Below are 25,314 nucleotides of genomic sequence, written 5' to 3' on the forward strand. Positions count from 1 at the left end.
TATATTAAAATTACACAGCTAATTTATAAGAGTATAGAAGTGAAAAGAAAAGTGCACAATAATTTCACAAAAGTCACAACTTTATTGCACCTTTATAGTTACCTATAGTGTGGTAAGATCCACTTTCATTATGAAAGGTCTCTCTGGTGCAAAATACAGATCCGTCAATGCAAACATGTGGACCATCCTGGTAAATGTTCTTCTGTGTCAGGTTGAATCACGCCCTACGTCGATCACAGCCGACAAACACATTCTATGAAAAATGAGACTTCGTAGCCTCTCGTACTGTACATACTACAGCGACATAGGGAAGATCTTGAATGGAAAAACAGACAACTCTCATACACAAATGAACAAACACATTTGCAGATAAATTCAAAGTTAACATCCACCAACTGACCCGAGTATTAGTAGCACATTAAAGATCAGCATCTTCTTTAAATTATGTATTTATAGCATTAAATTCTATATGTTTTTATAGCCAATTCAAGGCAACATCTCTAGAATGAAAAATGCATGGGCCAATCTTTACAGCGTTGAAGGGGAACACCAGGTAGCACAAGATGGACTGTACAGTCTTCTACATTGGCAAAGCAATTTGTTATAACATTTGTTTCTCTATGCATCTGTGCCCGTATTGGTGCAAGATGATCCCATGGTTTCCACACCTTAAATATTTTGTATAAAACAGTTTCTACAGGATGTACAGGATGCAAAATGGTGGTCCAAGGAGAAGGAATACTCTGATATGAAATAGTGGAGTCTGATCAAAGAGGACTATGGGATACAGGATGCCTGGGTTCCTGAGTCTTAGCCCAGTTTCTAGGTCACCAGCATGACAATCAGAAAATTGCATAGAGTTATAAGATGGCAGGGGAAATGAAATTATTAGTATGTGGCAGTCCCATTCTAACATAGGTAAACTTTTTACTTCAGTACATTGATAAAGAAGAGTTTGTGGCGAGGTTTGATAGAGAATGGAAAGGTCAAATCTCAAGACTGAGAGCTTTTGATGAGATGAGCTACATAGTTTAATAGCTGCACAGTAGAAAATAAATGCTCCCATCTGATTTCCTCCAGCAACCACAAACTCTACTCTGCAAATGCACATTGCACAATACACTGTCAGAAAATTTCCAGGTAAACATATTGCTATACTGCAAGCAATGGCGTCAGATTGAGTGTTGATGCTTCCACAGTCAGTCAAATGTATCCGCAGAAGGTTTTTGAACCAATTAAAACATGCATATGTAGAAATACAGTGGCAGTTTTATACCCTAATTTTACCACCAGTATGCAGGCAAAATTTGGTCCTCAAAAAACAAGTCATGTGGCACAGACACTACAGCAACATAAAATGACAACGGAAGAAGGTATAAAATAAGAAAAGCACACAAAACTCTAAAATAAAACGTTTCATTAATAAACCATTTGAGTCTGTAATTTGGTACAGAATCATTTCAGAAGAATGGTTAAAAGGTCACTTTTTAAATGTCAAACTTACTGAGCCCTTATGTCTGCAAAAGCAGCATAGAATGCTCCAAGACGGTTCAGTTCACAGAAGACAGCAAAATAGCTACAGATATATTTTCTTCTTATTAGCATTTCCTTCACAGATATGGTAAACCATCTTTAATTTCATAGTAGATCAGAGTTTTGGGCTAATGACCAAAGCTCAAAAGATGTCAACATATAATTTATGCAACATGAATGTGTAAAGGTTTTTGGTACATACTGCATGCATAGAAAAGCTCGAGCCACTTGCTGTGGCATTTATAATAAAAAGGGGATATGAGCAGTCAAATCCATCGGGCCAATAAAGACTTTTTTAGCTTGCTTAGTTTAAACCTTATAGTGTAGGGGCTGCCAGTGAGACAGATAATACTTTTGCTTTAGACTCTAAAATATGGGTCACAAGTGAACAGGACAGAGATGATGGAAAAAAAAAAAAAAAAAAAAAAGAGGGTACAAAGGTTTGGTATACAGTATTATGTTCATTTCCAGTCAGTATGATCTCAACAACAATCTCTCAGCGACGCACTCCGAAAACTCTCTTCCCTCCAGGTGTGACAGACCATTTGTTCCTCCTGTCCTGGATCTTCTGGAAAATGTTGCTGCCACTTCTCCACTTCTCTCTTTTATAATTTTTCATTTTCTTTACCTGTCCATTCAGAAGAGGAAAGGGAGTTTAAGAAAAGGCACAATGAGTAATGAGCGTTGTAGTGCTAAACTTTTTGCTTTATTATCTGAGAAACACTTACAATGTTTGTAAAAGTGTGTGCGTGCATGTTGTGTTCATTTTTCCTCACCTTTCCCCTGTCAAAGTCTTCATCCCACTCATCAATCACAGTGTCATGCTTTGCTTGGTGGACATCCTCAGCTGCATCTCTGCTAATAGTTGAGACTTCTCCATCCCAGCTGAGGACTAAATTAGACAAAAGAATCCATTAAATGCATATTAAAACATTTATTTGCTACAAATAAGGAAATCGATACACATAGGCTTATATATACACAGCAGTCAGTCTCTCACCGTTGGCCCCATAGGCCTTATCTGTAGCATTCCTGAGGAGCTCTTCTACCACACCACTTGTCTTTTTTCCATCCCAGGCTACGGGAGCAGCACGGCTCAAGGCGCTGTCTCCTAGCACACTTGCATCAGCTGCTGGTGCCTGGCTGCGTTTGTAGCCATCTTTCACTTGGCTGTCCCACACTACCACTGGGGCTGCATTTGCAAAAATAATCAGCAGAAAGAAAGAAAAATAAACAGTGAATAAATCTGGCATTCTTTAAATGTTGTGAGTCATGCTCTCTTTGTGTAACTGTGAAATTAACGGTCACTCAAATCAAAGATGTGGTGGTGATTTTTGGCAAACAGCGTTAATCAGTGAGTAATGACATTGAAGGGCATTGTAGGTAGGATCATACATTTCTCACTGCAGATCACCCAGCATGAACCCACGTTACCTGTATGTATTGCATATTCATGCATGTCCAGATCATCATACCTGTGCTTGGTTTGGTTATTTTGTTCTCTGTGGTGGGTTTTTTGGAAAGGGGCTCTGCTGCTTCAGACTCATCATTCTGCTTGTCTGAACATCGTCTGCTCTCCTCCCACAGTCTCACCTCTTCTTTTAGTCTCTTCTTCTTCATCTTTAATTTCTTTTTTAACATTATTAAATCTTCTGTGTCATTCCGTACAACTGTGGCCTTCCTCTCAGAATTGCTAGTGGGGAAAAAATAAAAGTTGATTCATTTACAGCTTGAGGACCTATTTCTTCCATATTGTCAAAAATGCCTGGCACGCTACATTGTGAGGATTTCTGCAAGTTCTGCTTCACACTGTGGGAGATTGCCACCTGGTCACACTCATTCCAGGGAGAAGGAAGCCATTTCACTTGTTTTGTTTTTTGCCTATATCAAACACCTTCATAAATTTGCCATACAGCAACTTTCAAATTTTCTGATTTTACTGACACACACCTCATAACATTTTTATTTATTTATTTGTAGAATTACGGCTTCTATTTTGTTTTTTTTTGTTTTTTTAATTAAACCTGTGCTGGTAAAATGATGTAAATACCATTTATATTAATAATAATGTAACCAGAGTCTCTCCCAGTTATTTGTCCTGGCCTCAGGTGATGATGACAGTTGGATAGTACATGGCTGTTGTGTCAGTGCTCTTCAAACAGAAATGAATTATGGAGTATATCCTTTCAGGGACACAAAAACAGATGTGTGATTAAATTAGTAAAACTTTAACCCACCTTTCTGATACAGAGAATACAGGAGTTGTGTCCTGAAGGGCCGCAACCAGTTCCATCTTCTTTTTCTTCTTTTTCTTCTTCTTTGGCAACACACAGTCCCTTTCCTGTTCTTTCGGATTTGACTCACACTGGGTTGTGACAGCTAACTGAGACTTTTGCTTAGACTGATCTGAATCTGGGTGGGACGTTAGACTCCACATGCCACCATGACACCAATCCTCTTCCTGGACTGATGTGTCCAGATGTGACAGGACACACTCTCTCTCCTTCACTCTCTCTCCATCCTCATTTTCCCTCTTTCGTTTTTTCTTTTTCTTCTTGCGCTTCTTCTCTACAGCAGAATCCACAAGGTTAGGCTGTGTCATGGTAGCTGAGGACATGACTGGCTCTGTGTCACCTTCCACCTCAGAATGGCGCCGCTTCTTTTTCTTCTTCTTCTTCTGGTTGACCTTTTGAGATGAAGGGCTGTCTTGATCTTGTACCATAGAGTTGAGGTTGTTGGAAGACTTAGGGTTCTTTGGGCTGGGACTGTGAAGCCCATTGGTTTTGAGAGAAAGCCCGGCTGGTTTTTGCAGTGTGGATAAAAGTAACGGTTTTTGAGGACTCTGCTGCTTGAAGGATCCACTTGAGTGGGTAAAAGGCGATGGCTGGACTTTAGATGAATGGAATGAACTAGCTCTGGGGAGAGACCAAGACAAAACACATGGATTTACAATCTTATCACTACGCATGGACCAATCAACATTTTTATTAGTATTTCCTATGTGATATCAGGCTTACACTTTTTACCTGTGAGTGTGAAGAGGTGAGGCAAAGGTGGGGGGGTTAAGTTGATTTGGATGCGTGGGGTCACGGGACAGCTGGCAGGACAAAGGGGGCAGAGCATCAATGCTGCTCGGACTCCGGCTGCGAGCCTGCAGTTATCGACATAAATAAAAACTTGGTGGTCTAAAGAAAATAGCCATGAATGTGACAAAATAAGGAAGAGAATCAAAAAAGGAAAGGGGGCAATTAAAGGGATGGCAGGAAAAGATGGAGGGGTAAAACAAAGAGGAAAGGGTATGGCAGAGAAGAATTAGAAATGGTTAGAAAAAAGAACTAAAGGAAAAGAAGACAAACTATAAACAAGTACTACCATGTGGTTGATTAGACAGGAACACTGGAGAAATCAATTACATATAGCAGAAGAACTACAAAAGAAGGTTTTATTTGTCATAATAAAATTACTTATTGAAATCAATGGTCACATTTGGGAAAGCTGTGTGGAGTGGGCAACGGGACACAAAGGTATCATGAGCTTGCATTAAAACAAGAAGTGGTGCTGCTGCTGTGGATGGGGGTCAAATTCACCTTCTTGGCTGACAGCGCCAGTTTCTTGGCGGGTGGAGGAGACATGGTGCTGGTGGCTTCAGATGTGATGTTGTTGAGTGCTGGGGTTTTTATTTTCGCCATCTTTGGCTCCTCCATGCTCTGAGAGCGCTCCACACTCTTGGCTGGAGATACCAGACCATTGGAGCCTTTACGAGGGGTGGTGGGAGTCTCGCCTACTGGTGCACTTTTGGGACACACGGAGTCCTGGCAAAGACAGTCATTGGCTGGGGTCATGCTTCTGTGCATCCACATGTGGCCTGAAATGGCTCTTATGCATCCCCTTAAACTACACAATACAAACTGGTATCTGTAGTATGGGAGCCAAACTTGCCATACTGAAACATTTGCACTGGCAACTAGAAATTATTTGTTCATTCAATTTCCAAATAGAGAAGACAGTATGCATTAACCAGACTTGCATTCTAGGGGACTACAAGAACAACTGATCAATTAATCAATTACGAGAACAACTAAATTCTATAATTAATAACGAGATCTTTTTCTAGAGAATATACCTCTCTTCTATGTTTTACATTACTGTTAACAGAATATCTTTGGTTTAAATGACTTGTAAAATACAAGCAATTTTAAGACAGCACCTTTGGCTTAAGGAAATTGTGGTATATTGTTGCAGATTTGCCACAACATAGAGATTATTTTCATGTAGGCTATTTCTGTTGGTGTTTTTCATTGCAAATGTTACCTTTGAGTCAGTGGAGTCAGCAGAGGAAGAGTCAGACAAAGATTTAATTGAGGTAGACACTGCCATGCCTCTGCCCTCACCACCTTGCTTTTTATCTCCCTCTGTCCTGCTGACCCCATTGTTGGAAGGGGTTGGAGTGCTGCTGCGGGACTGTGCTTGGCTCTGAGGAGAGGGCTTCTTCAGCTTTTTAAAAGGTTCCTCAATAACCGTGGGTCCACCTGGCAACTTTGGTGGACCATTGGAGGATGGTGTCCAGTTGGAAAGCCTTGGTTGTGGCTGAGCGTTCACACCGTTCCTAGAAACAGGCAAGCCCAAACCACTATCCATGGACTGGATCTTACGTAATTGTGCAGGCTCAAGTTTCTGTAAAAGTGAGGTGAATTTGCATTAGAAAAATACATATGACCAAAATTTTCACCAACTATATAACATAATTAATGACTTCAACCATCCCACAAAATTATTTATCTGAAATGTCTTGCAGTTTACCTTTGTGACCTGCGGGGAGGAGAGGGGTCCATTCAGGTTGGCCCTTTTTATCTGTTCAGATGACAAGCTGTTCTTGCCAGGATGCAACATTCCCTGCTTGGTGGCCTGCCCCTCTGTATTCTTCTTAGTTTCAGAGATCCTTTAACATTCAAAGAAATATTCTTATTTGTATACTTTATTATATATCCAGGAGGAACAGGCAACACCCGTTTTGATCTCTTGCAACACTGTAGTGTCTTACCTCAGGTAGAAAAGCACATAAGCCTGCTGGTTCAAGACCACTTTGATGTTACTGGAGTGCACCATTGAATCATTCATTTGGTACCACTGCCCATTGCTTGCCTAAGAGAAAAAAAAACCCAGAAAAAAGTAGGATTCAAAATACTGCAAAAGTATCATTCATGTAATATCAATGCACCAAATATGATAGGATGTCATTTAAGGTAACTTGTTGGTTAAGACTTATTTTGAGGCTTAACCCTCTGGGGTCGACGCACGCACCGGCGCGTTTTGATGCATCTTTTCCTGATAAGGCCGAAACAAATTTAAATTACTCCGTCAATTCTGATCGTACAGATAAAAGAAGTATATCATTCAAATCTGTAAAGGGTCTAGTTTTAGTGGCATACCATCATAATAACAACAAAACCTTGTGCTTTTTTTAAATAAAGAAAGCCGACAGGGTGCGCTCTCGGACTTTTCTGTCTCTGCCATTTCTCTTCACAGACGCGTAAATAAAACAACCAGAATCTCAGCGAATACTTGCCTCATAAAAATAAGAATTATATGGCTAGAAAGCTTGAAATGTTTTCTTTTGACTGAAACAATTCAAGTCAAAAACAAATCATCACTTTTGATTTAATCCGTATGAACGTAAGGAGAAGTCCGTTTTTTCCTGTCTCACCTCATTACAGGTAATGCGGTCCCGCCTTGTACACTGTCCACTGTTCACATGTAAATAATCTCAGGTGAACCAGGTAAATATGTGCACGCCCCCGAGAAATGACACAAAATATCAAACTTCATCATAGAATTTACTCACTTTTTCGGCGCGTTTGGATGATGGCGTGTTACACACGTGAAGCAGCACTCCTTACATTCCACACAGAGACAAACAGTTTAGCTTGTCCTCAGAGTAAAAACACTGATTTTAACTCAAATGAGGATCGTTTGGCTCCTCATTGTTTTGTATTGTGCTGCACTAATCCGTCCTATCTACATTGACTGAAAGGCTCATTATGCGCGTCTTTGTCTGGTCGTTCAGTGCGTCTTTTGTGTTCTCAGGTAAATCACATGACTATTCATCCTCAGAAACACCCTCTTGCATATGGCCTTTCGGGACAAAAATTGTCTTAGAAAATTTAAATCAGTGTATTGTTTATTGTGAATGTGTGAACAAGATGACATTCACAGCACTCTGAAGTAAACACTTTAGCCTACAACATCCAGGTCTCCAAAGTCTTGTGAACCAATGTTCTGTTTGTGTTTTATGGTCTTATTTCAGTGAGTAGAAAAATGTAGTTTTTCACTAACCATGCATAACCACTTTTTTCTCAAAAACACAATACTGTATAAACTTGCTCACATATTATTGTAGCCAATTTTGTGCTGATTACAGTGTTATTAGACTTTAGACATTAATATGTTTAAAAAACACTGAAAAAAGCACAAATGCCAGGACATGTCAAAATTTGTCCAGGCCCCAAAAAGCCCCTCAGACCCCAGAGGGTTAAAGAAATATTTACTTTCCTTTTGGCTTAATTCACTCTTATCTGTTCATTTCTTTATTACCCGACTTTAAAAAATTACATCTGGTTGCCTTACCTTGACATAGCAGTAGTAGTGGCCAGCATGACAACTGTAGCCAGAGTGCACCAGAACAGCATAGAGTCCGTACATTACAGGATCGCCTGAGCTCTGAGACATGTAGGGGCGAATGTTCAGAAATTCTGGGTATCCGACATCCTGAAAAATAAAGACATACAGAGATATCAGAAACACTAGAAAATGATACAGTCATTATTAACCAAAATATATTTAAGTCACTGGCGTCCAAATTAATTGTTTACCTTTGTTATCTTGCCTCCGCTGAAGTTGGCAAACCTCTTCAGTGAAAGGGTGAGTACATTAGATGTTCGATGGACTGTGAAGCGCTTGGTTGCTGGCACTTTCTTTTTGCACCTGGACACAAACATATATGTCTTATCTGTCTTAATGCCCTTCAGAATGGTTTTAAAATATAAGATGTTGCCAGACTTGATAACTGGGACTCACTTGGCACACATGTAGGCATTCTCTCCACTTAATACATCTGGCTTTACGAACAGTTCCAGGGCACGCACAATGTTTGCAGCTTGCTGAAAGACAAGGACAGAAAAATAATTTCTACTACTGAACAAAAACTTTATATACATACAGTATTTGCATAGAAAATACTGAAATATAAAAATAAGACATTAAGGTCTCATAAAACCTACCCGAATTTCCACAGCAATGTCCAGGTAAGGGTCATACGTGTCTGAGACACTTTTACAAACAGAGCATTTCACTGAAAGACGAAATTAGAAAACAAAAATGATTCTTGTGTGGGGCTATTTCTAATAAAAATTAAAAAAAAAAATTAAAAAAAAGGATTACTAAAACCAAGGCATCTTTGGGTTAGGTTTAGCTCAATTAGCTTTCTAGTGTGGCTTCTTCTTATTGTCCATACATTGTGATGAAAAATACTGAGCCTTACTATACTGTCTTACCAATAATACAATACCAAAAGAAACTCAAATTCACAAAAGCTATTTTTCTACATTTCAGATTCCTGAAAAAAGTCAGTACCTCTTGACCTGAGGTACCCTCCAAAGATCTGGTGAACCAGCGTTGTGGCCTGGGTCTGCCTGTCAAGCCTACAGCCAGGAAGGAATATATATTAGAGTATATAAATGTTTTTTTTTTAATAATTACAGAAAAAACTAACATAGACATACTTTTAACACTAGCAATAATAAAACCTTACTTAGGGTAGCCATTCAGACAGGCTTTCTGCATGGCATCGATGGTGTACCGCAAAAATTCATGGGCATCTTCCTGGCTTCCAAAACGAAAATGTCTGGCGATTTCTGAGGGAGAAAAGAGAACATGGCAGCTTTATGTTAATTCAGTCTCTCCAAAATATTTCACAACATTGTCTTTTATGACAATTACTCATGTTTAAGCATAAATAGGAGAGTTCAAAGCAAAAAAGCCTGTTATAGTAAGACAGCCCCTGTGTGATTTAACCAAATTTAAAGCAAATGGTCATTATATACAGTAAATGTTGATTGACTGCTTAAATCATTACATGTATAATGGTGCAGGAAGTACATAGACAAAATGGCTGCGTTGCAGGTAGAGGAAACAATATTAAGAATCGTGTTTTCAGCTGCCACTTTTATTCGCTAAAAATACCCTGGTTTAGGTCATTCTACTTCCAGCAAACTCAGGCTTACACCACTCCTTATAGAATAAATCACAGTTCACTATACATCAAGTGACGCAGATTAACGTCACCGATCAAGTCGACATATGGAAGAGGAATGAAAATACAGTATGTCTATGCCACCGCCAAGTTTTGTTTGTGCACACCGTTTCTCCATTTGGCAGCACTAACGTGGCATCACACAGAGCAGATGCCACATCACATGTTTCAGTCAGTCCAGCTTAGGTCAAAAATCGTCATATGTCACACCTTCTGGAACCAATTAATGATGTAAACCAGGCTATGACTGTATCAATATGATAATATGTTTGGTCTGCAGATAACACAGTTGGCACTCAGAAGTCAAGATATCTAATTCATAACCTTAGGTGTGAAAGAACACAAAATGTGTTTGTTCTTTGACCAATACAGCAGAGGGACAGGGTATTATCAGTTTTCATTTCCAAAACCATTTACACTGTAGCATTAAAGAGCAGCAGGTTCTAATGTGGTTTACACATGGCAAACAGGGACACCGTTTATTATGTTGTAAAGTTTAGAAGTACTCTTTCATGAGTACTTACAGGCCTCTAAGGTTGGTAGCTCATGCATCTCAGACAAGCAGTTCACCAATGACCTAATAAAAAGCTTACAGTCACTTAGTGACTTCAGCAGTCTAACGTCTCATCTAAAAGTCTCTCATTAGAGCTAATGCAGTTCGAAACCTTTTACCTCTGCTGTTCTTTCCTAAGGGAAAAGAGAAAGTATGAGCTGCTAGAATTATGTGGTCATCACCACATTCCCAGCAAAGCATCCTGGAACACTTACGACAATGAGTCATCTCTGAGTGGGGAAAAAGGAATAAGACACCACGCATTAATGACCTGTTCAGGGCACTTCTCAGAGAAGAGGGAGAAAACATCTTGAATAAATTTAATCTGTGGGCATTTGATGATTTTACCTAGTTTGACAACTCAGCTGTAAGATCCTAGGGGGGAATCCTGAACACTTCACACAGTATTTCTATTTTTATTTTATGTTGAATTTTCATTTACATTATTTTAGCTATTATGGCACATACCTAACTGTTGGCCAACAGCTAAATGAATCTAAAAAAACCTAAAGAATGCATAAAGTCCAAGCTGAAAAGAAGTGGAAAAGGAGGAGTGTATGATTTTGTGCTAAAGCTGCTCCTCTCAGCCTGCAGTCACAAGGAGACAGAGAGGGCATCGGGAAAAGGAAAAGGAGGGGGAGATGCAAGGGGAGGGGGTGACAACAAAACGAGGCACAGGAGGTGGAGACATGATTGCAGCAGCATATAAAGAAAAAGCAGGCAGGTAGGGAGGGTGGGACTTGTGAGACTACAGCACAGTACCTCACCATGTGCAAATGCAACTCACACCTCATCCCTACAATCTACATAGAGTTCAATCACAGCCTACAACCTCATTGCTCCACTTATGTACTGCAATTATGGGCTGGTGTCACATGGGACACTGTGTCCAGTGTTGTGTTAACGTGCCTCTGGCAGTATACAATAAAAAAAAAAAAAAAAAAACATTAGGTGGCTGTGAATCCTGACAGAAACTACAATGAAACTAATAGGCACAAACTGCTCACTCTCACATAGTTGAAGTTGGATATCTTACTTTTCAGGTCTCTGATGAAGGAGACGGGCTTGATGGCATTGCCTGTGTTGGCAAAGGCCTGGATGATATGGTTCTGCATCACACAGATCATACAAAAGCCTGACTGGTGACCTGAAACACAAACAATGGCAACATAAAAGAATTTCACTCAAACTTGTATTCACATTGTTCAGGATTCATCACAAAGCGAAATAATGAGTCTTTGATCTCGGACCTTCATAATGAAGGCCCACAGAACTGACAGTAAAAAAAGAAGTCATGATCACATATTTTAATTTTTATTCATAGAAATACTGGCCAATGCAATGACATGATGTCTATATCAATTATAATATTGGCTTGCTAAGAAGGATCATAAACCACTGAATAGATCAGAGATTAATACCTAATGTGAACAAATAGATGCAACTGTTTTTGTTATTCTTTGGCTCGCATTCCACAGAGACTTCAAGCCACATGTGTCTGCATGTCATTTCCCAAACTTAAAACTATATGTGTGTACAGGGTTAAGAAAGATTTAAATCGATGGGAGCATAAATGCTGCAAACACAATTCAAATACTTACAGGCACGACCGTGCTCCTTTGAAAGTAAGTAGTTGGCAAGTGGTGGGGTGTAGGTGAGACACTGCACTGTGGAGTTGAGAAAGCAGGTGTTTCCAAGGTTGTGGAGGCCGGCTCCCACCCTGTACACACGTTCCCATTTAAGGGTAAGCTTGTTCGCTGGAAAAAGCATCTTCTGTGGGGCGGGGATGCCATCACCCTGCCCTCCAACCACATTCTCTGGGACTGAATGAAGAAAGCAGTCAATTTTATTACATTATCAGTAGGCTATACAGAAATTTGTATATTGACAAAATAAGGAGACAAATTTCAGCTTCATTTTCAGTGCAATTTGAGAGCTTACCTTGCCTCTTTATTTGGGCAGGCTCTGTGGACTTCTGTCCTGTAGCACCCTCATTCCTGGGATTGAGAATCACATATTTGTTCTTCAAACTGTCCAGCTGATATGAGAACCCCTTGCTGGCAGGCTCAAACTCTATCTTCTGCAAAAGCACCTTCTTGGCAGAAGAAGCCAACAGTTTGTTGAGGTCACCCTCATCACCTGTGTCTTTTCGGCCAGGTTTTAATGCCTCCTTGAGTTTATCCACTATCGGCATTGTTGAGACATCACTGCAAAGCAAGACAAATCAATGTCAATGTCATAAACGGACTAAACTGACAGGTTCCCAGACAACTAACTAAGTTTGTTCACCAAATTTCCCCTAAGGGATAATAGTAATGTCATCCTATTACCTCTCTACACAAAGATACTTTAAGGTACCTTGCCTGTCTCTGAGGTTAACAGGGCCAAATAAATATTAAAGTTATCCCCCAGCTAAGTGCCTCTCAGCGCCCCTGTCTGCTTGGGCTCTGGTAGGTACATCTCTAGGCCACATATCCTGACATGGCTCCACACAAGACATAAGGACTGAGTGCATCTGTGCCAGCTGGGTCTCAGCAGCTGTTCCTACAGTTATGCAACACACGAGACACTCGTAACATAGGGTGGAAGACAGTAGGAAATATTACGTTTTTAAAGCACATGGAGTGTAAGCAAATAATAATGAATGCCAAATCTAATTTTTATACAATACATTTTCTGCTTGCATAAATATATGCATTACTATCTGCCATATTTCTACAAAATCATCAAATTTTGTAATCTGGGCTGTCAGTGATACGAGAAATGAAACATTTGTAATGGCTGTCTGCTGTCCCTTTAAATACAGTGGAGCTGAGAGCACATAAAGGCCCATTTCAGTGTAGATAACAGTAAGTGCACATTTCCACAACTGTCTGCCAGTCAGCGTAGTGAATGACCCCTGACGTGTTATTTTATACAAAAGGCAGCAAGATGACAAAATGTGTTCAGCGCTGACCAAGGAGCAAGTAAACCAATCATTCAGTCTCCTATTGCCTCAATTTACCCAGGACACAGCCAAGGTTCTCCACACACAACAAACCCTAAAAGTGAAAGCATTACATCATGTAGATGTTACCGCATCATGCTACAACATCACAGGCATGGAGTGCCATGAGAGTCATGCTCATCAGAGTGGGCAGTGACGTCATGAGAGGAGGAGGAATGAACATGCATTGTATGCACAAGGGCATGCTGACCTTCACATGCTGCTGATACTGATACAACTAACAATGACAAAGCCCACAGGGACACAGCTAACTGCAGTGATGAAACTGCTAAACCAGGCACCAATATTGAATTTTTTACCACATCATAAACTCTTAATCAAATTATTGTCATGAGAATTGGTCTTTCTGGTTTCATGCAGAAACTTTATAGTGTTTATGTTGGCATAGGTAATGTCAGCTGCAGCAATAACAAGCAAATATCCTGAATAAAATCCTGTCACTAATTGCTTCAGGTTTGACATCCTAAGATGATGTGAGGTGAGGTGAGCTGATGATATAATTGTTAATATCCCCAATAATAAACAAAATTATGGTCTTGCAGACTGATTGGTCAAACGAACAGATCTGTCAACTTCTGCTTACATTACATCTAAAATGACACAGATGGACGTCAGGCACCCTCTGATGTTAAGATGGCTGTACAGGAGAATCACTTATGGATGTGGATGATCAAAATAGTTTGCATTATACCATCTGCTGTGATTCATTGTTGTTTGACTGTACTTACCAGCTCGACTAATGTATACTCATCAAAACTACTAGGCCTATCAATGAGATTTCCTTACGTAGAAAAATACCAGCATTTTGACTTTTGCATTTTCAGTTATGACTGTGTGATTAACATGTATAATTATAATCCGCCATGTTCTCACATTTTCTTCAAAAGATAAATAACATTGATAAAGTACATCCACATGTACTACTTGGACCAATACACAGAAATTGGCATTAAAAGAAAGTTAGAGCAGATTTGTGAGACAGGCTGGATGTTAATTTTAGAGAATGTATTCTTATAAAGCTTCATTAGTAGGGCAAATACATTTAGTGTTAACTACACTGTACACGTGTTCATTGTGGTGGCCCATCAAAACAGATTTTCTTCTTTTAAGGATTTTTTTTATTATTTAAAGATTTAATCCACTTTTAATGTGTTTCCAAGTGACAATGTATCTGAAAGCTTAGGCTGCCACAATGCCTTAAAGAGCAACACAAAACAAATGGATGCTTTAATGTGAGATATGTCACTCTTCAAAACTTTATAGGCGCCAGCGTCCATCAAAACAATAGCTGTCTACATAAAGAAGGGACAATCTTGAAATCAGCAACTATTTCACTAACCAGTTGACTGCTGAAGTAATTTTAAACCAAAAACCTTTTGCTTTTATAATCATCTCAAATAAAATATATATCTCTGAGTGACTGGGTCTTGATATGTTTTAACCTTGGACAAAATAATTAATTGTGAGAATGGATCTAAGGCTTGGGAAATTGTAAATGAAATTATATTAAACTTATATTTTATATAGAATAAAATAATGAATTAAAGAAATTATGAATATTACTAAACACTGAACTAAACATTACTAAACTACATTTCTGGTATCATGCATAGTCCAATCACTTCAGATGATACATCAATATGATAACTTACACCAAAACGAAAGATGAGCAGGATGAGTTCATGGTCTTCCAAAAATACAAAAAAATGATTTATTCAAAAAATATGATTTATATATATATCTATATATATATATTTTTTATGTGTGGCAACAAAATGAACCACGGAACCACAGATCGACATTTTAGTGACACCAGAGAACAAATGCAATCTTGATTTTAATTCATAAAAGGTACAACTTTCTTTTGGCAAATAATTCAATGAAAGTAATCGCAGAAACGGCACCACTGAAAATCGAGATGATGACAGCAACCAACAAAACAAAGCCTATTGCTACAACATGCCTTCTTACATAATAACCAATATGCAACTACAAGTACCTACTCGAGGACTGGAAATGCGAATTATGGACTTTAGGGGGAGCACCTTTAATGTAGCAGCACATTTAAAACCGTACCGTTGTTTTTAATGTATTTAGACAACTAGCTAGCTCCCCAGTTTCGCAGATTTTCTATTCTCCTGGTTGGATATTATCGTTTAAACATCGCACAGTAGCGGGGCACCCTCCTGCACCCCAGTGGGAACCAACTCTTCGGGCCAGTCATCACAGCTTACATGCTAGGTTGCTAACCTCAAACACGGCTAGTTAATTTCGACTTGAACTGTGATAGGTTCTAACAGAAAACGTCGTTATTATCTGTTTAATACGTGCTACTCTGTGATATTTAATTATTTCTTTTTCTCTGCTTCAGACTGTAACGTGTTCTGCCTTTTTATGCTTGACAGCGGCAGTAATTTAGCCAGGGAGCTAACCTAACGTGGCGACAGTCTCCTTCAATGCTGCAATGTGGGTTAGCATCTCGGCGTCCAGGTGGCTAACATCCCACAACCGCCACATCCTACAATATTGCTTTACCAGCGGCTTCTTGAAAAAACAACCCTTATAAATAATTCGTAGAACCAAAGGCGTTTTTCCACTCACCTTTTTAATTCTATTCCTAAAATCGTTGTCAGTACAGAGATCTGCTTCCTCAGCTGTAGCTCTTGGGTCTGGTATTTTCACCCATGCTGCATTATCAGAGGGCGGGAACGAATATGACTGACGGAAAACACAGACCAATCAGAGAACAGGTCACGACGTCGCTAAAAGGTTGAGCCAATCAGTGCTCACACTGACGTAGCGTTGTCGGGAGAAAACTACACGTGACTTCTAAACGTTGCTGTTTACCATTGATGCAAGCGGCACGATACATACCATTTTTAATTTAACAACAAAGAAGTATCCTTTATTGTGTTGCACTGTTACAGTGGGCTTACATCATTATGCTGAAGCAATGCTGGTCCTCGCTTACAGGCAGAATCCCATAATGAATTAAACTGCTTCTAAAGTGTCAGTTTGCTGCTCGATGCTGATTTTGACTTATTTAACTGTCAAAATGTCATCAAATTCCATCCGGATGGAATTACCCTCTTCTATGCATGCAGACCTGCAATAATTGCAATGTCTTGCATAGATATACTTTAATTCTAAATTATTTCCCATTTGATAATCGAACATCTGTGTACATGACTAGACCCAGAACTGAACGTCACACGTTGTTTTCTCCACTAGATGGCAACAGATTCCTATTATACTGTCGCAAACAAGTCATTTACAGTTCCTGGTTCTACAAAGTCTTTTAAATGGGCTACTCCTTAAAACAAACACAAAATGATAGGATTCATAAGTTTCCGCTCACTGGTCTGTGATTCGTGACTCCTTTGAGCAAAACAGAGGTCTTTCTCTTTCTGCATCATGCATGGCTGTTTGCATTAATATATGGGTTAACTATGCTTAAACAAACGTTTATAGACTACATTTTATGTACAGAACTCTGCTGAATTAAAATTCCTTAAGAGTTTAGTGACCAACACTATATGCAATCTGCGCACATTGAGTACTGATGTGGAAAATAACCAGTAGAAAGTACATCAAAAGAGAGTTTGGCATTTAATGGTCAAATGTACAGTATTGTTTCAGCTGGACATGCATGCATTATTTTATCTCAGAAGTCCCATGTGAAACCAGCACAGACGTTATACTTGACTACAGTTTCAAATGAAGAATCTTTTACACTCATTAACTATTAAAGTCATATAGCATTTGGTCAACACATATGGTCGTTTCTATGGCTTTGCAAAAATGGAGAATTGGTTAAAAGCAATAGTTTATAATAAAAAAAAATGACAGCACTGTTTTCAAAAGATTATGATTATGTTACCTCCTTAAATAAAATATGCTCCAACACTAAAGCATTACAAAGAAAAGAGATGTAAAAAAAAAAAAAAACTAAATACAAAATGGAGGATTCAATCCTCCTGTTCATACATTTTCATTAGAGACAATATTACTGCTGTGACTACTGTATTCAAAGTGCATTATTTTCAGGATTGTTTAAAGAAAACAAATACCAAAGGACTGACTGTGTGCATCTGAAGTGTGATCAATAACATGCCACTCTTTTGATATGAACAGGTTTGCCACACCTTCAAGAACAAAGAGGAGAAATGATTTGCATACTCACAAAAAAGCATCTAAAGCATGATAGGCACATGTTCTTTGTGAAAGCTCTGCTATCACAAATCAGGATGCTGATTCCCAGCTAACATTATCAACGCATAGATTTACAGGATTGCTACGCTTTGAGTAACAGGTTATGAACTACAGAGTTATAGGTTACCTTCAAAAATATCACTGATTTCAAAGAAAATAAAGTCTGAAATTAATTGTGCTGAAATAAAAATACTCTGAATCTGAATATTTAATAATGCAGATTATCCCTTTATTTCAGCTGAAGAAGTGGTTTATGGGGAAGTGCTTTGGATTTAGGGGATGAAGTACTAGAAAGTGCTGAATTCATAAGACTGAAGAATAAAAACATTTTGTTAAACTTCACCATAGAGTACCCTATTGCTCTCTTAAAAAAAAAAATTAACAACAAAACAAAAACAACCTATTGTGTGTGTTTGTGTTTTCTGCAGTTATAGACACTGCATCCTCAGACTACTAGATGGTGGTGGAGTTCTAAGGGTCTTCGATGTCCAGGAAATCCTTTTTGGGAGGTGCAGCCCCTCTGTACCACGCACAGGAATCATCACTTCTCTTAACACAAGCAAAATGTTTGGCTTGCTCTCCATCAACTGTCTTCTCAATCACCCAGTCTGTCCACAGGCACTCAGCTGGGCCGCTAATCATGCATGGAAGAGATGTGCAGCGAGTGATCTGGGGATAGGAGAAGATACCAACAAGAGAACACATTTACTTTACATCTCCTACTTTGTGGCAAACTCTATGTGATTACTGAATATCCCTCGTCCTTTTACCTTGCATTCACAGCCCATTTCATAGCGCTGAATAAGGTTCTTCTTCTGGGTTTCACTCAGGGCCTCCCATGGCATGCCGAATTGGCACAGCGTGACATGTATCTTCCCGTCATCGTTCAGTCTGCCTGCAGTGGAGGGACAGTGTGGCAATGAGTTGATATGGAAAACAACTTGAAGATGCATCAAGAAACAATATTTATTATATTTTATAATGTGGTTTAATATGGCTGCAAGTATACCTGTGATAAGATACTCTTTGCCATTAGTCTCGAGAGTCACTCCACATGTTGCAGATGATGAAGGAGTGTAAATGGCATCAAAATCCTGGTTAGGACCTTTGAACATCTGAAAGTTTAAAAAAAAAAAGTCATATATTGGAATAAGGTTTATACCCAAACATAAAGTGAGAATTAAAGCAACATTAGAGCATTTACCTTGATTTGTTTGATGTCATACTTCGTCTGTGTGATAGGGTATCCATAGATGTTGTTACCAACTTCAACATTCTGTACTCCAACTACCTTTGCCCTGATCACTGTAAAGAGATAAAAACAACCCACATTTACATTCACTGTATTTTAAGGCATAAGTTCACAGTGAAGCACTATCATCATGTTAAAACTGAGCTGGACCTGTGTCCATCTGTCTCTGATATAAGCCCCACCCAGCATTGGCATGCTGAAGTCGGCCACAACACATTGCTGTGGCTTGGATCTGAGGAGTTTGCATGTGCCAGGTGCTCGGAAGACAGAGGCACATGAGTGTTTCGTCAGCTGCAATCAGAGGGAGAAATGTGTGCTGCCTATTCCCAGGCTTCTGGGCCGACACAGGAGGAAGCTAGTCAGCAATCTTTGAAAAGCTGAACTAGAATACTTGCCTCCCCCCAGGCCTCTCTGCCAACCTGCCCCTCTGTCTGGATAGAGGTGCTGACGTGCAAATCAGCGTTTCTCTCTTTCGTGTGCAGCCTTTCCCTTTCTCTCTCTTAAGTTCTAGCTTCCAGATTCAAAGAGGTTTGGATGGGGAAAAATATAACAGTTCAAGTGGAAAAATATTATTAGAGCCATACGGATGAACTTTTGAGCTCAAATACTGAGTGTTCAACAGAAATATGACTCACGCATTTCGCAAACACTGCTTCTTTCATATCAATCCAAATGTTAAGTACAGTATAGCACTGAGCAGTCATTGCTAAATGGATTACTGGTCTCATGCAAGTTGCAATGGTTACTGTGAATTCACATTACTACAGTGAAAAAGGTTTAGAAATCACATTGAAAATTGAGCTTTTAAGTGAAGGAGACTAGTAATAGAGCTAATATTAACCAGATGTTCTCTCCGAAGTCGCAGTTCAGTTCTCTTTGTCCCAAGGTGGCAGCTACTGACTGCCTGGGACCATCATTGCTCTGCTGCTTTACCAAATAAGCTCAAGCCTTTTTATATGATGAAGGTATGCAGCTGTGAGCCACATGTGCCCTAATCTGATGACAATAGAGGCTTAGAGAACATGTCCTTTTAAGGATCTAACGACTTGACCCCTTAATAAAAGGAAAACGGAAAAGGGAGAGTGTGTGTGCAGAGACAGAGTGATGGAGTGATAAGGATGGTTATATTCTATAGTCGAGGAACAGAAGAGATAATCACTACAGTAATATAATTGTCTAATAGTGTCCTGTGTATACAGGGAAGGGACCACCCTTAAGAGCAAGACTGTGATAGAGTTGCTAGGCAGAGGAGGGGTTAGTAGGTACAAGAGAGCGAGGGAAATTTAGTTCAGAGCCAGGAAATGTGCAAAACACAGACATACTGACAAAGAAAAACAAGGTTTACAGAATTACACCCAGAGATAATCTACACCAGTCAAGATGTTTTTGGTTTAAAAAAAAAATCAGAAACTCCTTTACACACTGATAAACACAGAGCTGGTGGTACTGAAACTCTAAATCTATAGCTACAAAGTGGATTAGTTTTAATCTCCTTTGCCGTTGTGTGCAGAAACACACACAGATCGCTTTTACTAGTGTACAATAGGACAGGTCAAAACAACATGTGATAGAGTTAGCTCTTTAAATTACATTCAACCCATAAAAATAAACAGATTATTATAAAGAGATGGACATTATGAGTATACTCATTTTCTTATTTCTCACTTTGCTTTAATTATTGGTAGAACATCCACATTCCAGCTAGAACAATATTCAATAAAATTAAAAAAAACTTTTTCATGGCCATTCCCCCCTGAAGCACTCACAGATATTGCTAAAGGTGGATAGTGTGTATTTTACACTAATCTAGTTTAAGTACTTTCCTGTCTTGGTAGTGCATACCTGATTTTCACAACATGATATTTACTGGAAGGAACCGACAAAGTCCTATAAAAAAAATCAGTTCCACAAAACTGGGAACTGAGCGAACCATCTAATTTTCAAGTTACTCAGACAATAAACACAGGATTTTGTATGTAGTGTTGTGGTCATGGTGGTGTTTTAAAAACAAAGAGAAAGAGACAAGAAAGTCAATGCATGTCATGTAATTATAGGGCCTGTACATCCTTTTTACTCTCTGAGAAGCCACAAAACTTTGAATGAGAAAAACTAAACAGCAAATTCAAACTGACTTGTGTGCTGATCCTCTCCAAGGATACATGGACTAATCTCCCATCATCCTTTCTTTTGTATTGGGATTTAGTTTTGCTGTCATGGTGAAAGGGTTGCTCTGCCTTAAATTACACATGATTATGGCTTCAGTGAAGACACTGGATGAACCTGCTAGACATATGGATCCAATACATTATCGCGGGTGATGCAGGAGGAGCACACATTGAAGTTGGCTCAAAGGAGGGAAATCTGGTTTTAATATCTCTTCTGTTTACTCAGCTTGCAGAGCTGTGTTTATACCGGAAGTCACATTAAAGCCAGTTTTCCTTTCAAAGTCTAAAATGATTCACTTTCCTTTCTCCACAAAAGCAGCACAGGTACGCCGCACACTCACTGGGAATTGTGAAATAAACTGCAAATACATAACGAGCACAGCATATGACTGCCCAGCATTCCTCTGCCTCAGCCAAAAACCCAAGGAATGGATTTCAATTTACGAGGAACGTTTTTTTTTTTTTTTTTGTTCCTGTGGAGTCTGGAGCTAGATGTTTACAACTAAAGATGACCTGCTATTTTCTTTTTGTTTTCTGAAATAAACCAACCGCTAGTTAAGTCAAAAAATGAAAGCGGAGAAAAGTTTTTTTTAGCTCTACTCTGCTACCTATAACTTTCCTTTCCTTTCTTTTAAAGTCTCTGCTTTGACCACTGTTCTTCACTGCCTCTGAATTTAATAGAATATTCAATTCAAGGATTAATACAGTTTATCTTAGCTTCTTTTGATTAACTGGAAACTCAATAATGGGAACTATACTAAATACAGAGAAGGACCATCAAAACTGCAAGTGTCCCATTGGTGTAAAAGCTTCGCCTATATGTTTTTGACGCAAACTTTGATTGCCCTTCCTAATTTTAAAGTGTCACAACAACTGACACTACTTTCACACTGCTCTTGAGTAAATTTCTGTTGACTTTGCACTGACTGACTCAACACAACTTACGTAACACTTTCACATCAGTAAACTGCCTCACACTATGTAGCCGTTCCTCAAGGCAACAGTGATACTACATTTAATCCAAATAACTTTGCTTCATTAGAACAAGATCATTAAGTTAGACTCAGAGCATAAAGAGGTACAATGTGCTACCAAGAGTTGATAAAGACAGTCATTTTGAATGTGGCAACTTGGTGCAAAATATTACCACTCCACATCTTTAGAGCAGCTCGTGACTCTACATGACTAAGAACTCCCAGATTTAAAGGATTTTCCGCTGAACTTTAACTTTTGAGTTGTGCAAGTGTTGGAGGCTCCCCTGTATCACAAAAACTAGGAGATAATTTGCACTCTAAATGAAGACATAAGAGGGAATGAAGAGAAGCTGATCTACATTGACAAAATGTTGGTTCCTGTTGGTGGTAGTGTCTATCCATGGTGCTGAACCAGAAGCAGTGGGGTCAGGGTCATGTTAGGACTTGACCCCAGTCTCTGTCATGAAATGAATCCATCTGAGTTCAGATGAGTATCAGCATCTTAGTTAAGATTAATAAAATGATCCATAGTTCCTGTACCCTCTGACCAAAGCACTAAAAGTGCATACAAATACAAAATGACTCCAAAAATGTTAATGATTGGACACACTGGCATTGTCTGATAATTACAAAGTGATCCAGCCATTCACTTCAGAGGGCCACAGAGATAGTTAGGTAGAAACAGTAGGTACACCGAATGAATCTGTAATTTACTTCACTCACTCTTACATTAGCTTTGTCTGTTGTCTGTAATTGAGAAGTGTCAACTTCAAAATTAGCCCAATGAAAAGGTTGGTAGGGTCGAGAAAAAAAGACATCAAAAATAAGAAAAATCAGATTTTCCTTTACAGCAGGATGATGTAGTTTCTTCACCCCGTTGCCCCATGGAATCCAAAGGGAAACCTTTGAATAAGTCAGCTTCTGTACATACCACACACTCAGCCAGCTCACAACTAAGGAAAAAGCCCCTCAGCAAACCCCAGATGAAATAGCTACACAGGCTGCTCCCTGTTGACTTTTGTTAGTTTAAGGTCGAAGCTGGAGGCATCAACAAGCAGCTTTTTGTATCATGGTAAATATGAGGGAAACTATATGTTCTGTGAGTATAAGTGAATTAAACTGCCATTCAGTGGAAGTAAACCCTTCCCATGATCCTTAGCACTGCAGTTTTTAAATCATGAGGAAGGGAAATACTACAATTTCTATGCTGTTTGTTGTTGTTGGTGTGAAACTCCACATATGATAAATAAATGTAGACCTTACAGAAAATGCGTTGAGGTATATAGAGTAGATTTATGTCAAGATTCAGACGGAAGAAAGAGGCAGTGGAAATAAAAAAAATTCCATCCTCCTCCCACAGTTAATTGTAAACATAAGAGTAGAGCGAGTTTGACCAGACAGACAATATTTACAGCTTCTTATGTGGAAAATATAAGAAACGATCCTGAAGGTTAAACAAACAAACAGATGATGACCAAATGCTAGTTTATTTCCAGCCTGTAAATCAACTTACCGACGTCTGCGCTGCAAAACGCCTGCTGAGGATGCGCTGGAGAGCAGCTGCAGGCTTCCCCTACTTCTACTCGCCACAAACACAGGATGGCCAGAGTGACAAAACAGCTGTTCACCGCCCAGGTCATCTTAGAAAACTATACGCTGTTTAATTTAAAGAACTGCGGGTTGAGAAGTCCGGTAAGCTTAAAGGAAATGAGCTCTGAATCAAAAGCGGCCCACTTGTCAAAGTATGAGATGCACAAAGCACAGGAGGGAGTTCATTCCTTTTTAAGTCTGCGCTCAAGACACCTCCTCTAAATCTGGTTTCAACTACCGGTTGCGTTTGAGCGCTGCAGGCTGGCAGGAGACTCCGCCCCTCTGGAGGTCAGGGGCTCCCAGAGTTTACACATCCACCCGCAAACCCCGTCACCCTCTGTCACAACCCTGTCGCACGAGGGGGTGGATAATTGTTTGTGCAAAAACACAGAGGCTGACACATGCAACACCACCCTGAGGCACACACCCTTACACCCACGACATTTGATTCCTTCTTATTATAAGAATTAAACCTATGTTTAAACCCCAAATTATCCATAACCTCAGTTTTGACTTTGGATTTCTTTGAATCTGAGTCTGTAGTTTAATCATCCAGAATGACCCGGTTAAAATCTAACACCAACTGTGCTGACCTTATAACATAGAGAAGAAATAACCTGAAATTAACTTAGTAAAAAAATGTCTGACGTATTTCCTTATCCTACTATCTTTTGCGAGTTCATTCAAACCAGCAGGCAATTATTTTGTGGTTTTGCCACTACAACACGACTATTTTAGGAAAATCACAGGCTTGTTCCTGTAATGGATCCTCTGGGGATCATGAATGTGCTCAGTGAATTTCATGGGAAGCTTTTCATAGATTTAGACTCTGGGCTGGTATTCACATAAAATACATATGGAAATCTGATTACAGTCACATCTCGGTGACCTAGGGGAGCAAGTCAGCATAATGTAATTCATCACATTTTAGTGACTCATTGGTTTAAGGTTAAGGTGAGGTTAAATTAAGGGTCACTGTAGTTAAGGTCAAGGTTAAGGTCAGGGTAAGTGTCGAGGAAATTAATGTAATGTCCTGATTGTGACACTTTCGTGTGCGTGTGTGTGTGGAAATCTTGGTCTGATGCTGGGTTAAGGTCAGGGGGTCAAAACATTCAATTAATTTCATGGAAACCATGAGCATCCACACTAAATCTAAAGGAATATTTCAACATTGTGGGAAATTAGCTTATTTGTTTTTTTACACAGGGTTAGATGGAAAGATTGACTCTCATTTAAAGTCACCAATTAACCTACTCTGCACGTGTTTGGGTTGTGGCAGGACAATGGAATACTTGGTCAGGTTCAAACCCAGAGTCTTCAAAAAAAAAAAAAAAAAAAAAAATGAAGTGTAAAAATCAATGTCTACCATTTTATGTACCAGGCCTTTTTCTTTGCTGGGACCAATAACTTTCTGGAGACTCCACTCATTGCCTGACAACTGTTTTTTTTTTTAGTTTGTGGCTTCCTGCATGGATCCTGGCTTAGAAGGAGATCACAGTGAGGGCATGGCATATTGATGATTTAAGCTAATGATGAATAATAAAGTAACAAAGAGGACAGAAGGAAGAGAGATGTTGCTGTATCTGCTGTGGCTGTCTCGTTGACATCATATTTGGCCTTCGACTGTCGATCTTCTGGCCACTCTGGAAAATATTTCCATAGCTGAGCATTTTTGCTTGGTTGCCTTTCCACAGGACTCTGATGTCTGTGTAAAAACAGG

At 39.3% G+C, this 25,314-nt stretch overlaps 2 protein-coding genes across 5 annotated transcripts; both read right to left on the minus strand.

Annotated features, from left to right (window-relative positions):
• Positions 1-62: 62 nt before the first annotated feature.
• usp36 (ubiquitin specific peptidase 36) lies at positions 63-16,115 on the minus strand. 4 transcript variants are annotated; one of them, XM_026325655.1, is made up of 20 exons: positions 16,003-16,115; positions 12,336-12,601; positions 11,996-12,217; positions 11,431-11,541; positions 9,341-9,443; positions 9,163-9,230; positions 8,811-8,881; positions 8,608-8,690; positions 8,403-8,514; positions 8,158-8,298; positions 6,575-6,675; positions 6,334-6,472; positions 5,845-6,207; positions 5,121-5,345; positions 4,560-4,630; positions 3,771-4,448; positions 3,009-3,226; positions 2,534-2,725; positions 2,310-2,425; positions 63-2,161 (listed from the first exon to the last, which is right to left on the minus strand). In XM_026325655.1, exons 2-20 carry the CDS (start codon positions 12,586-12,588, stop codon positions 2,030-2,032), a joined length of 3,399 nt encoding a protein of 1,132 aa, XP_026181440.1. In that variant the 5' UTR covers positions 12,589-12,601; positions 16,003-16,115; the 3' UTR covers positions 63-2,029. The 4 variants fall into 4 exon arrangements, with proteins under 4 accessions (XP_026181440.1, XP_026181439.1, XP_026181441.1 ...); XM_026325653.1 differs by having other exon boundaries at positions 2,024-2,161; positions 4,560-4,684; XM_026325654.1 differs by lacking the exon at positions 16,003-16,115 and having other exon boundaries at positions 4,560-4,684; positions 12,336-12,588.
• Positions 16,116-16,987: 872 nt separating this feature from the next.
• On the minus strand, positions 16,988-23,798 carry timp2b (TIMP metallopeptidase inhibitor 2b). Its single transcript, XM_026325209.1, has 5 exons — positions 23,518-23,798; positions 18,818-18,918; positions 18,623-18,728; positions 18,384-18,508; positions 16,988-18,282 (listed from the first exon to the last, which is right to left on the minus strand). The coding sequence occupies exons 1-5, from the start codon at positions 23,642-23,644 to the stop codon at positions 18,085-18,087; spliced, it is 657 nt and encodes a 218-aa protein (XP_026180994.1). The 5' UTR covers positions 23,645-23,798; the 3' UTR covers positions 16,988-18,084.
• Positions 23,799-25,314: the final 1,516 nt, after the last annotated feature.

Source organism: Mastacembelus armatus, chromosome 8, assembly GCF_900324485.2.
Source record: "Mastacembelus armatus chromosome 8, fMasArm1.2, whole genome shotgun sequence".
NCBI lineage: Eukaryota > Metazoa > Chordata > Actinopteri > Synbranchiformes > Mastacembelidae > Mastacembelus > Mastacembelus armatus.